General features: G+C 44.1%; 1 protein-coding gene across 1 annotated transcript; it reads right to left on the bottom strand.

Annotated features, from left to right (window-relative positions):
- Window positions 1-15,736, bottom strand: hnf1ba (HNF1 homeobox Ba). The gene is made up of 10 exons (XM_084444071.1): window positions 15,196-15,736; window positions 12,635-12,834; window positions 12,053-12,320; window positions 11,698-11,915; window positions 6,841-6,995; window positions 5,538-5,664; window positions 5,080-5,247; window positions 4,463-4,557; window positions 3,743-3,787; window positions 1-2,064 (listed from the first exon to the last, which is right to left on the bottom strand). The coding sequence occupies exons 1-10, from the start codon at window positions 15,564-15,566 to the stop codon at window positions 2,044-2,046; spliced, it is 1,668 nt and encodes a 555-aa protein (XP_084300197.1). The 5' UTR covers window positions 15,567-15,736; the 3' UTR covers window positions 1-2,043.
- Window positions 15,737-15,949: the final 213 nt, after the last annotated feature.

Below are 15,949 nucleotides of genomic sequence, written 5' to 3'. Positions count from 1 at the left end.
TTTGAAAAAAAGCTTTACTTGAAATATCAACATTTTCTCAAAAAAGTATAAATAATGATTTTAAAAGATTGATTTCCATTTTATACAAAAATAATACATGAAGAGAAAATCACATCCTCCTGTCTTCCAGAAATTAGACTGGTTCTGCATGCCCTCGGGTGAAATGGCAGTGGATATTTCTATAACAGATTGACAAAAACGTGAACGAAACAACAACAATGTAATGACCTATTGGAAAAGACTCTTGAGTATGCCTAAACCTGATGAGGAGGGGCTTCACCTTCAGTTTGGAAAGTCCTCAAAAAATATACAGTCAAAGCAATTACATAAGTCTCTTTTGTGAAGTTGCTAGTTCTTTAACCTGCCTTTTCACCCCACAGAAGAGTCAATTAGGTTTGCATAATGTCGAATACTGTTTGCCTGGGTGTCCAGCCCTGAGTGTCTGTTCGTCTGTGCAACCTTTCTCAACCTCCAAGGAATCCAGCCTGATTGGAGTGGCTGCTGTCACAACATCCTACCCTCTCATCTCTATCCGCCCTTCACAAATTACCAGACTAATATTGTTGTTTTGCTTGCAAATAGTTGTAAATATTTTCATTATAACAGGGGGGTCCTTCAGTGAAAAATGTCAAATTCTTTTCACAGGTATTCCAAATATCTGTTAGCTTCACTCTGACATGTTGGGCATAGGCTGATGAGGAGGTGGGGCGTGAGTCCCTCCTATCAGTCAGAGTTCACCTGTTCACCTCTGTGGAAACCAGCCAGAGGTCTCCTCCTCAGGGGAGGGGCCACCAGGGCCCGGGATCTAGGACTTGGAATGGGTTTGAAGGCACACACAAGGAGGATGTGACTCGAATCTCCTACCAGGCAGAATTCATGCAACATGGCTGGGGGGCTAAATGAAACGTGGGGGAACAGATGAGGAACTTCAACCCCCAAAGTATCCCACAAAGGTTTGTACAGCAGATAGTGTATTCCTTAAAAGAAAAACAAGCTTTGGTATATTGTCATTCATCCATCTGTTTGTGTTATGTTATCTAGGCAGCCTGAAAACAATTGTAGGTTGTGGGGTTCTGTACAGGGTTCAGTCAAAAGAGGCACTGCATTCAATTCTATGCACACGGAATAGTCCTTCAAAGGTTCTAAAGATTGTCAAATCTCTCAATCACAGTTTATGTATGAAATGACTAACATATTGAAATCCATCAGACTAAAAAACAACACTACAGGCTGTTCAGTACAGAAAATTAAATATAAAAAACAACCTCTTGGAAGACTTATTAAAACAGAACAGGTATATGAAATATCTATCTACAAAATCAAAACAATTGCTTAGGACATGGTCAATATGATTGTCGTACAGTTATGCCCGTGTGCTTGGCTGTTGATAAGATAGTGGTGTGATAATGGGGATCATAATTTCATTGGCTTCTGGAGGCAGAACCCATCTGCCAATCAGTTCAGGCGATTGGCAAGAGGCGATCACCATGTCCATCCAAGAGTCCTTCCACAGCCGCATGCAGCTTCTGTGCATCTTCATCTGTCCAGATCACAGTATATTGTTGCCTTCCAGGACCTCCGCTCCAGTCCCATTCTGACGTACTGTACCACACAGTATGCAAGACAGATGTGCAGCTTTCATTTGTTTTGTTCCTTAGTAATGTCACAAATGATTGGCCACAAATAACGATGACTGTCATTTATATACAATTTTCAATGAAAGGTAGAGCAATGAATACTGTTTTCAAAGATTGTGTTAAAAAAAAATCATACATCCTTGTTGATCATCTGTGTGTCAGAGGACATCCAGTTCTTTTTCCTACCCAGTTTTGGCTGTTTATCAATGCAAACGTGCAGCGTCTGTTTGTCTGTCTGTTTCTTCACTGTCACTCTTCTGCCCTGCAACGCCACTCTTGATTTACTGACTGACTTATCGTCCAGTGCGCTGTTGCCAGTTATTAGGAGTTGTCACGGTTACCACAGGGAGAGGGGTGGAAAATTTTTCTCCTGTTGCTAGGCACCAAGGAAGTCAGGTGTGCAATCTCACCAGGCTTGAAGAGGACACTGCAACAAGGGAGAGACAACACAATGTCAGACAGAGAACGTCACGCGAACAAATAAACTACTGTATGTATTCAACAACATGAAGAATAGTATACAGCATGTGCTGTAGATGATGATACATTGTGAGAATAAAAGACATTTCCAACGTTCCCTAGGTGTGAGACTGGATAAAAACCCCTACAGTGTGTTTATCAACCCTGCACCTTCGTGTGCCACACCTGACCAAATACATTCCTCATCCCTCTTTGGCTCCCTCTGAGGGGCACTGCTTCCATTGAAACAGCTCTTTTCACATTGTTTGTGGAATTTATTTTTTCCTTTCTCTTGAGGGGTGGGGGCCGCCGACCCTACTGTGACCCCCTGGCCAGCAAACAGCCTTACCTGATAAAGGTGGAGGCCAGCTGCTAAGACCACAGTCATTAGATTCTGGGCTCTAAGTGGAGGTGGGTTTTAAAGTGGGCCTGAAGGTGGGGGGGTGGAGGTGAGGGGAGGTGGTTCTTGGTAAACAAGAGTGTTATAAAGCCTGGCCATGTTGGCCATGTCATGAGTAGAGGCCACTGCCCTCTGTCTACACCACCGAGGCCAAACAGACGGCTGATAAGAGGCAGCCTGGGAGAGCCAGTTGGATCGTTTGTTTCTAAACGCTGGGCCTCAGAACATGCCCTGGTATCAAGCCTTGGCCATGCCCGTGGAGCACAGTTTAAAACCAGAAACCATGAAGGAGTTCTGTTTGTAACACCATGACAAGCTATTTACTCCAATGCTATCTTTATCTATTTAATCGTGTTAAATCAAAACTGATCCGAAGGGACAGGTTACCTTCAGGCAAAGCAGAGAATAGTTCCTAGACTGTAAGAGTTCTCAGCCCATCAGGCGGTCTGACTATCAGTGGCAGCTTTGCAGCGTGAGTGTTCTGTCTCAGCGTGGGAAATTAAGCGTGTGAAAGCAGCGAGCAGGACAACATTTCAGGCTAGAGCGATCACTGAGAGCAGAGAACTAGGAAAGGGGAAGAGCTGTAATTACTACAAACTCCACCCCCACCCCTCCTCCCCCTCTCTAACATGGAAGTAGGCCTGAGTAGCAGGACGTGCATTTCCAAAAACTTTGATTAACAGCGGGGTTCATTTCCTGATCAAGGAGCTGGGCCCTAACCAGGGAGAGAGCAACTCTCTCACCAAGCAGAGGAAAGCGAAAGGAGGTATCGTTAATCAAGTGCCGTTCAGGATGAGGGCACAGGTGATTGATTGGTCGGGCCTTTCAAAGGAAATAGGAATTCAGAGGAGTATCCATACACCCGCTAGGTCCACTGACTGAGATTTGCGGTCCACAGACTAAAGCATTTGAACTGTGCAGGGTCAAACCCAGCATCAAGTTAAAATGCTTCTGTTAAAACCATGTGGTGATAAGTGTACCCCTGTTCATTCTATTCCTTTGCGGACGTAATGTCTATCATGCCATACTCTGCTTCTGTCATTTTATGGTTTCAACCAAACTCTCACCGTATGCATAATCTTTACATAGTTTCCATTGAGACTACATAGATTGACACATATGCTATGCACTGTATGTGTGGGAATGAACTACACACAAATATTGTATCATTTTGTGGCATAAAACACTGTGTATGGAGTTCAGCCTGTGAAAACACTGAAGTGACTTCTAATAAAATAGTATTTACCCAGGAGAGACCCCCCAGTTGCACCATCTTGTTTACAGAAGAATCCTAATGTGACAGGGATTAAAAAGGTCAACACACCATCATAGCATGCACACACGCACACACACACGCACACACGCACACACGCACACACGCACACACACACACACACACACACACACACACACACATACACACATACACACACACACACACACACACACACACACACCAGACCTATTTGTCCATCCTTTTCTATCACCTATAACGTATAAAGTTAGTGTGTGCTCAGATTGGGCACTTCCACTCACAGGTGTGACGGAGTTGTACACTGTGACAAAGGTGTGATGGGTGTTAGTGGATGATGAAAGGATCAGTCTCACAATATGAATCTCTGATGGCAGATTTGCTCAAGATGTAGTACAAAGCCCTAACTGATCTGCAATTTACACAAGGCGTAGGGCTGGATAATACTTTACAACAATTTAACTACATTTTCAACACTTAAAATAAAATCCCTAATCTTCCCAAATCTTCATCTGCAGCTGTCGACTAAATATTGTGCAAAAATCTCCCATTTAAGATTATTTCTTCTGACATTCGGTCTTCATCACATACAGAGATGTGAGACAGTATAATTAGCAGACGGAGATAGTCAGAGATGCTCACTAGCCCAGGGCTTTCTGGCCTGGTTCGGCCCCTGTGTGTGAGGGGAGAGCCTGAGACGGGGTGGAGACTGACCTGTTTGCTGGAGGACATGGAGTCTGTGACCACCATGGCTGAGGGGAAGCGTGACGGATGGGAATACTGTGGGGGCTCCTGCTTGTGAGAGTACACTGAGAGGGAAAACAACAGAGACAAGACGGTCAACACTCTGCTAAACATATTCCACTTCTAGTCAAAAAGAGCATCCCATCGACGCTTTGCCTACATGTTGGTATGTTATGTCATTTCTGGAGGCTTTCCCATCATTCCCATCTATATGCCACATCTATAGTCTCTATTTCTATCTTTATGTCACATCTATACTCTCTATTTCTATCTATATGTCACACCTATAGTCTCTATTTCTATCTTTATGTCACATCTATACTCTCTATTTCTATCTATATGTCACACCTATAGTCTCTATTTCTATCTTTATGTCACATCTATACTCTCTATTTCTATCTATATGTCACACCTATAGTCTCTATTTCTATCTTTATGTCACATCTATACTCTCTATTTCTATCTATATGTCACATCTATACTCTCTATTTCTATCCAATCGAACCCAGTTACCTCCCCTGCTAACGCCTGTTGGGCGGCTATAGTTTTAGTGAGAGGCTGGCGGCGGGTAGGAAAGCGGTACTGACTGTGTGAGTGCGTGACGGTGGCCATGAAGGGCTGCTGGCTCATGTGGACGGGGGACTGCTGCATGAGGCCTTGTTGATGAGAACTGTACTGAACCGGCTGCAGCGCCGCCAGGCTGCCCGCCACGCTGTTGATGACCGGCACTGTCTGGGCTTGCGACGAGTTCAAACCTGCGGCACAGGCCGTCCGCCTCGGTTAATCGGGGTCATGGCACAGGCGGGGCAACAACAGAGCACGTACGTAGACGATGGTGGGCGCATCGAAAAACAGATATGGGTGCTATAACACAGATATGGGTGCTATAACACAGATAGGGAATCTGCAGGTCTGTAGTAAACGACGAGTGATTGGTCCTCTGCCACTGTGGGTGCTACAGAATGGGCAGTCTGTAAGAGATATGACTAGCTAGGTTTGTCATACAGTAGGATACTAATGGAGCACAGAAGAACAGGTGACTCACTCTGCGCTATGGCCATGACCCCAGACAGGGGCATGATGAGGTTCTGTGTCTGCTGGTGTGTGTGGTGAGAGCTGTGGATGTTCGTCAGCGTGCTCACTGGTGGCAAACCTCCGCCCGACACTGAAATCTGGAGAGAAAGACAGAGAGAAGGACAAAGACATTAGGTGATACAATAACAATTTCACTATGTGTCAAAAGTCATTTATTGTATCAGTGTCCAAAGCTCTGTTTTCTGGAATCAAAATCACATGGTGCATTTTGAAAGAGAAACCATATGCTTTTAGGCAGTAGGTCAGAGATGAATGTTGACTTAGTTATGGGGCTTTTGTGTAACACTGTGCTTGTGTAACTCCAGTCATATACACAGGTGGACTGTGATAAGGAACAAAAAAGCTAGAAAAAAACAAACGGATGACGACTAAACATAAAAGGGTGACGACTGAAGCTGGGTTCATTGGACATTAGGGTGATATTAAAAACATGTGACTTTTTCCAGTTTGGAGGCAGACTGGCTCTGTGAGTCTAATGGATATCTTGATGAGAATCCTCCCACCACAGAGGGGCTGTGGGCCTATTGGACTAGGCTGCCAGGTGCCCAGGGAGGAGGGATTGGTTCGATGCTCATCTGGACCCAAAGATAAGAACCTGTCAGCTCTGACCTGCTTCACACCACACTGGCTGACCTCCCTAACGTCATTTAACTTCCTCCTGGCAGGAGAAGGAGGATAGAACCAATTACTCGGGATCCTTTCCCAAAGTTTTTTTTTGTTTGTTTGTTTTCTTTTGCAATACAGCAATTTTGTTTTATAGCTTAAAGTTGATATATAGACCATTGTTGTATAAGAGTTTGCACAAGTTTAGCTTTCAATGATCAAATATTGTAATAGTGCAGGGGGGAGCAACTCGTTCCTTTCTCTAAAGTAGAAAAAAAAACATTGAACATTATCAAGCGTTGTCGTCATTCCTCTGGCAGAGCAACCAGCGCAACCCTCCGGCTCTCTTAACACGGCATTTAATCAATAAGAGCAGAATGTTTCTTTGTCAGGTTTATTGGCTGAGCTGTGTGGACGAGCCGGGCTCGGGCTGGTGAAGGCTGAATGCTGGGCCCAGCCGTGGGCGCCGCCAAGGCCTGCCTGCCACCAGACTCCACCTTCCACACAGAGAAGTACAATGCTCTAACTGTTGGCCCCTGCCGACAGGCCCATGGGAGTGCGGTGCTGGGACCATTTTTGTATGCCTAGGCTAAATGTAGGCCTGGCCTTATCTAATCTGAGGCCAGGAGGGCCCAGGTGTGCTCACTCACCATCTTGGCGTCAGGTGACAGCAGACTGTGGCTGGGGTCCAGACCTCCCGGAGACACCTGCTGTAACACAGATTGGCTGGTCGCCATGCCGTTGCTGCCGTGGTGACTGATGGTCGTCGAGGAACTGACTTCACCGGGTCCCTGGCTGTACCGCACTGGAGGGAGAGAGAGAGAGAGGGAGGGAGGGAGGGGAGAAAGAGAGAAAGAGACAGAGAGGGAGAAAAAGTATTCGATTCAGACTTTTTATTTTCATGTGAGTATACAGGGCAAGAAGATAGCTGAGCCTCTGTCAGTAACTAACAGTGTCACCGTCACTCAAAGACATCAGACTCACCTGCTCTTTGACTGGAGAGCAGAGCACACAAACACACTGACCCCTCCGCTGGTGCTATCTGGCCAGCTCAGCCAAGGCCATCTAGTGTGTACACAGCACAGCAGCATAGCCCCCTGTCCAGACTTTCTGGACTCAAGCATGACCTAGTCTGGGGCAGGTTGGTGGGAGCAAACAGCATCCAAACAGTGGTACTAATACGATGACATTAACGAGATGTCACCAGTACTGCTACTACAACACTGTCATATCCTCACCTGTCCCTGGACTCTCCTAACATTCACACAGTCACTGTGTTCTGTGACATCACTAAATGACCAATCACCTAATCCTGTGTCTAGACCCCCTTAGTGTCTCCCGCCTCCATTGGCCAGCCCAGGGCCCCAGGAATGCTGCTCCCCACCTATCAAATGCATGTTTGCCCATTCTAGTCCCCTCTGATACCAACAGAGCAAACATTACACAATTACAAGCGATGTCAAACACATTCTTATCCTGTAGTCTCAGCCCCTCACTGAGTCCCTCCCACAGTGGGTCCCTGGCTCTTTGGCCGGCCATGACAGTGAAGGGACAGGCTCTGTTTGCACTCAGATCTGAGATCTTCCCAAAGTCCTCTGTCCCTGACCCACACATGCCACGGTCACAGACGGGGTCTACAACTGGTTCTCTGTCTGTGATAAAATAGGAGAAGGCTGTACCCTTTGTAACTCTCCAGAAAACAACAATCTTAACAGACCTACAGGTGTTATCCTCAGTATGACACCTGACCCTGAACGGATACATGATCTGCTTGAAAATGGGAACAAATCTGCAAATGGTTGTTGTTACAGAGCTAGAACACTACTTTTAATGTGGAAATCATATTCGGGTCACAACCATACAATCCTTGTAATAGTCACCGGACGGTAACACAGATCCTCTCGACACCGACAACACAATACAGCTAACGTATAGTACCACTCTACCTAGGGGAGCAGGATACCTAGTGTACACAGCACAACCACTTACAAAGCAATATCATACACCCCCTGGGATTATTAATTAGAGCTATAGCATGTACATAACTCACCCATGCCCTCCCTGGATTATTTATTTATTATTTATTTATATCCATATAGCATGTACATAATCCATCTAATACTGTATAGAAAGGGTACTTATTGTGTAATTACCATTGATCTGTAAATGTTGTAATTTTGTACATCTCTAACTTGTACATTTGGAATAGAGTATTAGAATGTATCTGTATCAGGCATAATCTTGGAGCCGGCAGCAGCATTTCACTGTGACTGTACACCTTACATTACATGTGACGAATAAAGGAATGTTGAATCTTGAATCTACAGTACATGTGATCAGTATTTTAAGGATGTCCAAGACCGAGTCGTATTTCTTCCACTAACTACATGTCGTTCATTCTGTCCAAGCCACAAGACGACTACAGACCTCATATTGTCCTCAGCAACACACTAGCAAACCCGCAGCACTCCACCACGCCTTGTAAACACCGGCACAAAACAATAAAGTACTCCATTGGACCCACAACCCCCATAGCCACACAATGGCAGAGAACTCATAAACAGGCAGTTATCTCTGAGCTGGGCGAGCTCTAAAAGTGTCAAGGGGGAGAGGGAGGCAATTCAGGCCAGCTTTGTCTCCCAGTAGCCAGCAGTAATTCTGGCTGCAGGGAACCCCACGGTCAGTCAGGAAGCCCTCCGCCGTCTGGTCTGAGCCTGGCGCTGGGAGGGGTCCATGTCTTGGACACTGGTGTGGAGGAATGGTCCATATAACAGCCTAAGAACCCCCACAATGATGGGCACCCCAGACAAGGCACATAATAATGACCCTGCCAATACACGCAGCAAATCATAGCATGCTGATGTGCGCGTTTGGGATGCCATTGAATATAGAAGGAAATACAGTAAAAGCTTGCCCTTAAAGCTTCAGATTTTGTGTGACTAGGAGGAGTGTGAATCTGAACTGTTACACAAGCGGTGATCTTTCAGAGGCAGGGGAGGGTGAGAACCTCTAAAGGGGAGTGGTCGCTGAGGAGAGCAGCAGGTTGAAAAAGCCTCAGCTCTCTGTGTGACCCATGTAAAATCAAAGCCTCTCTCCCCAGCCCCAGGAGGTGCTCATTGAGGCTCCAGTGCATATGTGAGACCTCCCGGGTCTCTGCAGGACGTATGCAGCCTTTGTAGCTCTCTGGGGCTCTGGGAGAGCAGGCGACAGAGCTGAGCTACGAAACGCTGACTACGCACTTTCGAAACCCGCCCCTGTAGGTGTTAGATTCAATTTGTTGGTGCTTTTGGTGAAAAAAGATGCTTCCGTTTCTGGGTGATCTTTGCTGATTGGTATTGGATCAATGTTGTTTATCTCAGCATTGATCCTGATTAACCTAAAGCCTTGCTTAGAACTCTGAGAAAGTCAACATTCATAATTATTCATTGAAAACGACAATACAGTGGAATTGAGTCTCCTCATTTTCAGTTTAACATTATGATGATCTCCCAATCTAGACTTTGAGATTCACATGCATGATGAAGGCTCTAGCTCATAAACACACACACACCACATGCCTCTTCTTGAAGATCAGGGATTCATTCAGAAGAATCCTGAATTATTTTCCATTAAAACCACTTACATGACTTGGTAAATAAAATTCTATTTCAAACTATTAAGACTACAGACACCATTAGATAACTTACAAACTATTGAAATTAATAACTATGTATATATTTATAGTATTGGAATAATTGTATTGTTTCTTATGAGAAGGAAATTAAATGCTAAATGCAGTTCGTTTCGGTTTGCTTTCCCAACTGACTGGTAAGCGCTAAGTCAACCTGTTCCTAAGCAGACGTTGATTGTCTCCCGAGTGGTGACGAACCCAAAAAATCCCAGATCAATAAAAACTCCTGAAGTAAGAGGTTTCCTCAGTTCTGACCCAGCAGTGACCTCCCTCACACAGCCAGGGCAGCGGTGCTGGCGGAAGGAGGGGGCTCCAGCTCTCTATAGGCTGGTGGAGCGGAGGGGGTCATCAGTCCTGTCTGGCCAGAAAAGAGCCAATACCCCAGTGGACAGCTCCTGCTGCTGTGGTCTGGGCCCAGCCTCAGCCTCTATACTGACAGCCATAAGGGCAAAGGGCAGGCTTTAAAACAGGCCCTCCCCAACCCCAGCAGAGACAAATGAACCTAGGTTACAGTCACTGCAGTCCTCTAATACACCACGGACAATGGGGCCCCCTGCCAGGCCGGGGTGTAGAGAGGAGAAGTCAGCGGAGCTCCTTATCAAAGGCCTGGGAGATGTAGCAGCCAGGGATTTTAATTGTCCATTAAGCATGCATAATACAGGCTGTGCCCTAGCAACGAGATGAGGTGCCTGCTGTGTGCTTATTGTCCGGCCGGGGGCTGACACTGAAAAACAGCTGATGCTGTCGGCGAGATGCCGGCAGGACACCTTGTAAGCAGGCAAACTCAGTTATAGAGAGAGCAAAGTATCTTCTGCCTCTGACCCATACTCTCTCACTCTACCCCCCCTCCCCATCTTAACAAGCCGATCACTGACCCCATTGGCTTTGCAACATGAGGTCATTGCCTGGTCAGGTGTGCTGGGAAAAACCACAAGCAAACAGACCATCCACTAATGGGACTAGTATATCCAACGGTAACCGAGTGAGCCTTGACAAATGGTTTGTTGTCTCTTCAGAGCCGACTCTGTGTTCTAACATGAAAGGACAACAATAGACTGTGATTGAGTCTCTCAAATTATTGCCTTTAAGTGAGTGCTCTTGGGATAATGCTCGAGTCCAGGTATCAGCTTCGTTTTATGTTGAATATGCAAGATAAACTTAACTAGAACTGCTCAATTATGCTGTATGCAAACACCAATGAGAGGTCAAACGGTCAGAGCAATTGGATGCAGCGTTTCCTTGTTCTTGTTGATTGTGAAAAGAGTCAACAGCGTCTTACCTGAGCTAAGTGAATGTGGCCATGGTGGCGCTAAGCCTGGCCAGCGGAGCGACCCTTGCTGACCCTGTCCTGACCCTGGCTTGTCACAGGACTGCTGCTCTTTGTGTCATGCTCCTGCCTTGCTGACTTTGGAGTGGAGATTGCAGGTACAATGTGGATTGTTCTCAATGTGTTTTCAAAGATCAGAATAACAATGGCATTTGCTCAGCTCAGTCACTCACTCTTATTGATCACTTGCCCTCTCTCTCCTCTCTCCCTGATCACGTCATCTGTATTCCTCTCCCTCTTTTCACTGTTGTTGGGGGGGGATCAACTTCTGAAGCTTCAGCCAACCATCCATTTCCATATTATAAGGTATTATCAGAAAGCCACAAACTCAATTAATCCACGTTACATATCCGGCAACATTATAAGGTAGAAGGAAATGCCCATTCGCTAATTGCTAGCTAATTTCAATACGGGAAATGTGTGATTTACACAGAAACAGCTGATTGAAATGTAGAGTATGTGGAGGGCTATCCTTTACAGTGTGTCTGGTGAGGCTATCTGTCATCTTACTAGGTGGGGATGCGCTGTTCTGGTGGTGGTGCGGTGAGTGGTGGGACAGGAGGGGGTTGAGGCTGTGGGGCGTGTAGGCGTCCATGGCAAGCTTCTGCCGGAACGCCTCCTCCTTCCGTCGGTTGGCGAACCAGTTGTAGACCCGCACCTCAGTGACCAGGTTAGAGCCCAGGCCGTGAGCCTTGGATGGGGACACGCCTCTCTGAAGGCACTCGGCCCTGGAGGAAATGATGGGAATAGTATTCATTCTATAAGCATCTATCTTTGCCATAGCGTGGTCATAAGGATCACGATTCATGTCAGAGTGTATTACATGCACTTAATTCGGACATTGAGGACGGACCAGCTTCTCTACCTATTGCACTCCTCCACCAAAGCCTCCCTCTCCTCCTTGCTGGGGTTCTTCTGGCGTTCGTAGGCCTGGTAGAGGATTTGTTGGGACGCAGGCCCCCATTTGAATCGGTTACGTCTCATTTTCTTGCAGGACGGTTCAGAGCCCACTTCGTCTGACTGTCCCATACCTTGACCAGGCGGGTTGAACTCTGGGAAAAAAAACATCACCTGATCCTGATTGGCTTTGTCTGTCATATTGCTGCCAGAACCTTGCACTGCCTGGTTGAATTCTGAAAAATAAGAAAGGGTACATTTTATGATAAAAATGAAGACAGGGTTCTCATAGTGCAGCCTGTTGAGACAGTTCAGGAAGTGGACTTGATCCATTTCCACATGTAATTCAGATATGCATCACTTTAGTAAACAAAACGTATATTTCAAAGTGCGCTTTATATGGATAACTGCCAAAATATCCATTATGAAAAGGTCTGGCAATAATATTCTGACGTTACTTGAAAGACCATTAGAATTATCAAAAGGCGCCCACGCCAACACACCTCTAACAATATCGAAGGCTGTGTGAGAAATACAAATATTAACTTACGTCTGAGAATTTCTCGCTGTTTCCTGACATACCAGGTGTAGAGCGCGGCTCTCTTCTGTGTTTTCATTGGTGTGCCTTTGTTGAGGTGCTGCGAGAGGTGAGACTGGTTCAGCCCCGTTACATCCACTACCTCACGCTGTGGGATGTTGTGCTGTTGCATGTAACCTTTGATCATACGGGCAGCACGCCAGGGGTCCTCGCTGGGTTTGCATAAAAATATGAGAAAAACGTTTAATGTCTATTCTGATAGCGTACCATTCGTTACTTTATTAGTAGAGTAAATGTAGAATAGAACAGAATAGAATATGCCTACTTATTTCCAGGAGGGGGGGTTCATTTTTCATTTTTTAAATCTGTAAATATGCATTAGTTCGAACTGGAAGACCTTGATTTTCCCCTAGTTCTATCTGAATGCTGTCTGTGTTCGGGTTTTCCTATTTCGCAAGGACCCAAGTTTAAAGAGTTGTAGGGGTAATTGTTGAGCACCCTAATAAACGACCATCATTGTATTCGATAGCACAGCCTACTCTGTAAATTCTTTCAAAGGTTAGGACAACTGATTGGGCCTGTGCAATTCGACAGAAAGATTTCAAGTTCTGAAACTTGAGAAGATTCAAATAAGTGCCCATTAGAAGCCTAGGCTATTTTCCACTGCATAAATACAAATGTAACAAATGTAAGCCAACATCTCCAAAGTATGATATAACTCGGGCATATTAAACATTGGTAGGCTATTTAGTCTATCTCAAGAAATTGTGTAGATATGAGTCTATACAATTTAATAAACAACTATCAAAATTGGCCACATTAAAAATAAAAAACAGACATAAATCTTAGCCTATTTGTGATAGATTTAACTGGATGAATAGACAACAAGGGTCAATTTCAGAGGCAACCTGAATCTGTAATTATATAACATGTCTGGATAAATTCGAATAGGCGTAATTTATCATTTAAGAAATATAATTCGGTTCAATAGTGAATGTGATGGTTAAATAATGTTCTTTGGTTGAGTAGGCTATCAGACAGGCTTTTATGGAGCCTGCATGAGGCCTACCACATTGTGGTGCTTGGTAAAAAGTTGTATTTGAATGAAATAGGCCTACAGTTTCATTAGATTGCATTAACACGAAGGACAAGTTGATCTAACTAGGTCGATTGAAGTAAAACATAAATATATAAAAGCGCAGTTTGGTCTCAAATATTATAGTAAAATTAACACTTACCTACAGATCACCGTCTATAGCCTAATCTGGGATTAAAACGGGCTATTCACTTCACAAATCTATGCAGGACTGTTTGTTTTGGAGAATGGCTACTTCTAAGTCTGTGGGTTAGGATATGTTGGTTTATAACTTTCGACAATGAATAACCCGATCTCCATTCACTCTAATCATACACCACTGTGTATCTTTCAGTTGATGATTTATAGAATAAAATTAATAATAACTTAACTACACGTGGGTAAGTTTTGATTTTCTTCCGGTTTTGCTGCAGTTATGAATGAACTTTTACAAATTGTTTAGGCTAGTGAGGCCTACGTAAACAAGAAAATAACACTGACCAATCTTTTTACAGAGATAAGCCAGTTGAGGGCAAATTATGTATCTTGTAGCCTAATTGTAATATTATAGGCTAGTAGTATCAATTATTATAACTATTGGTTATTACTCATAATTTCTAGCTTTGTACTAGCTACTATCATGCATGTACTATCATAGGCTATTATTATTATTATTATTATTAGTAGTAGTAGTAGTAGTAATAGTAGTAGTAGTAGGCTAGTAGTAGTAGGACTGACAATTATTATTATGATCATTATTATTATCATTATCATTATCATTATAATAATAATTATTATTATTAGGCTATTATAGGCTACATAAATATTAGGCTGCAGTTATTGATATTTTTGTATTATTATTATTATCATCATTATTATTGTTATTATTATTACTACTACTATTGTTGTTGTCATTATCATTATAATCATCAAGGCCTGCATGAATAGCTACACTTAATCCAGTGTTAAACAAATAATTCATTTCTCTTCTTGCACTACCAGTTTGTATCTTCGAGAGAGGTCGAGTAAGTTATAATAGCCTAGGCTACATAAGTCGAGTAAGTTAATAGATCATGTTCAGATGATATTTTGCTAAGGCAGCCTAAAGAAATAATGATAACTCGTGGATAATTAGTTGCCAGAATGTGAAAATTAAGTACTGACGCGTTATTTCGATTTTGTAAACACAAGTAGCCTACCATTGCCTACCTGTAGCCTACTCTTTTTATTTATTGTAGAATACCTGTGTTTTTCGACATTTTCTGGGTCTGCCTATGTTTAATTAGCCTAGGTTATAGGCCTACTCAGTTAAAGCCTATAGACTACTCAATGCTAGGCTAGGCATATTACAATGTGCAAAAATGTGGGCTATAAATGGAAAAGCAATGCCGTAATCTCGTTGAATATTGATTTTATTTGACAGCCTGACCAAATGTTCTCCAATGTTTAGCCTAAGATTTGAAACTGACCATTTAAACATCTTTTTTAATTTACTTACGCTATCATGCGGTCAACTTCTGCTCTCTGTTCCGCAGCTTCCTCCGTGTTCAGCGACTGTAATTCTTTCAATATCGGAGGCGTATCGAAATCATCCCCATCCTCGGAGCCCTCGTCTCCCGACAATTTGCCCTTACTGTGACCATTGGTTAGTGTGTGGAATATCGGCTTTGAATCCGAATCATTTCCGTTCATTTTAGAGCTCGGCGGAGACATCTGTAGGTTCTCCAACTTAACTCCAAAGCCATTCGGGCTGGGGTCCATATCGTCCAACGCTTGAATCAGAACATCTTTGGTAACTCCGGAATCCAACAAGGCGCTAAGAAGCTCCTGTTGAAGGGATGTCAACTTCGACACCATTTTCGAGAACATCAAAAAAAGTTGTTTTCTGAACTAATGGGGAAGGGAAGGTTTGGGAGAAGAAGAAAGAACGAAAGAAAAAGTTACTCTCTTCCTCTCCAGTCCAGTGTTGATGTGAATTCCCCACTGCTGACACCTGCTAGGAGAAGCTGGTTTACTTCCCAGTAGAGGAGAGTGATATAATTTGCCATGATGCTTTCGGAGGGCAGGGAATATAAAACATGGTAATTAGTGGGCTGGCTGATGGGGCCTTTATGCAAATCCTTAGAAAAAGGCCGCTCTGACTGTGAGTCAGGTAGACATGTGTTTACCCTGCACCGCTGTTGCTTTTATTGGCTCCCGTTATCAGCAAAACTTTCATGAACTTTGGACTCTGTCGTAGCATATGCTAAAGA

The sequence above is a fragment of the Borostomias antarcticus genome (genome assembly GCF_949987555.1).
Source record: "Borostomias antarcticus genome assembly, chromosome: 1".
Taxonomy (NCBI): domain Eukaryota; kingdom Metazoa; phylum Chordata; class Actinopteri; order Stomiiformes; family Stomiidae; genus Borostomias; species Borostomias antarcticus.
The sequence above is the reverse complement of the archived record's forward strand: the minus strand, read 5'-3'. Positions and strand labels throughout refer to the sequence as shown.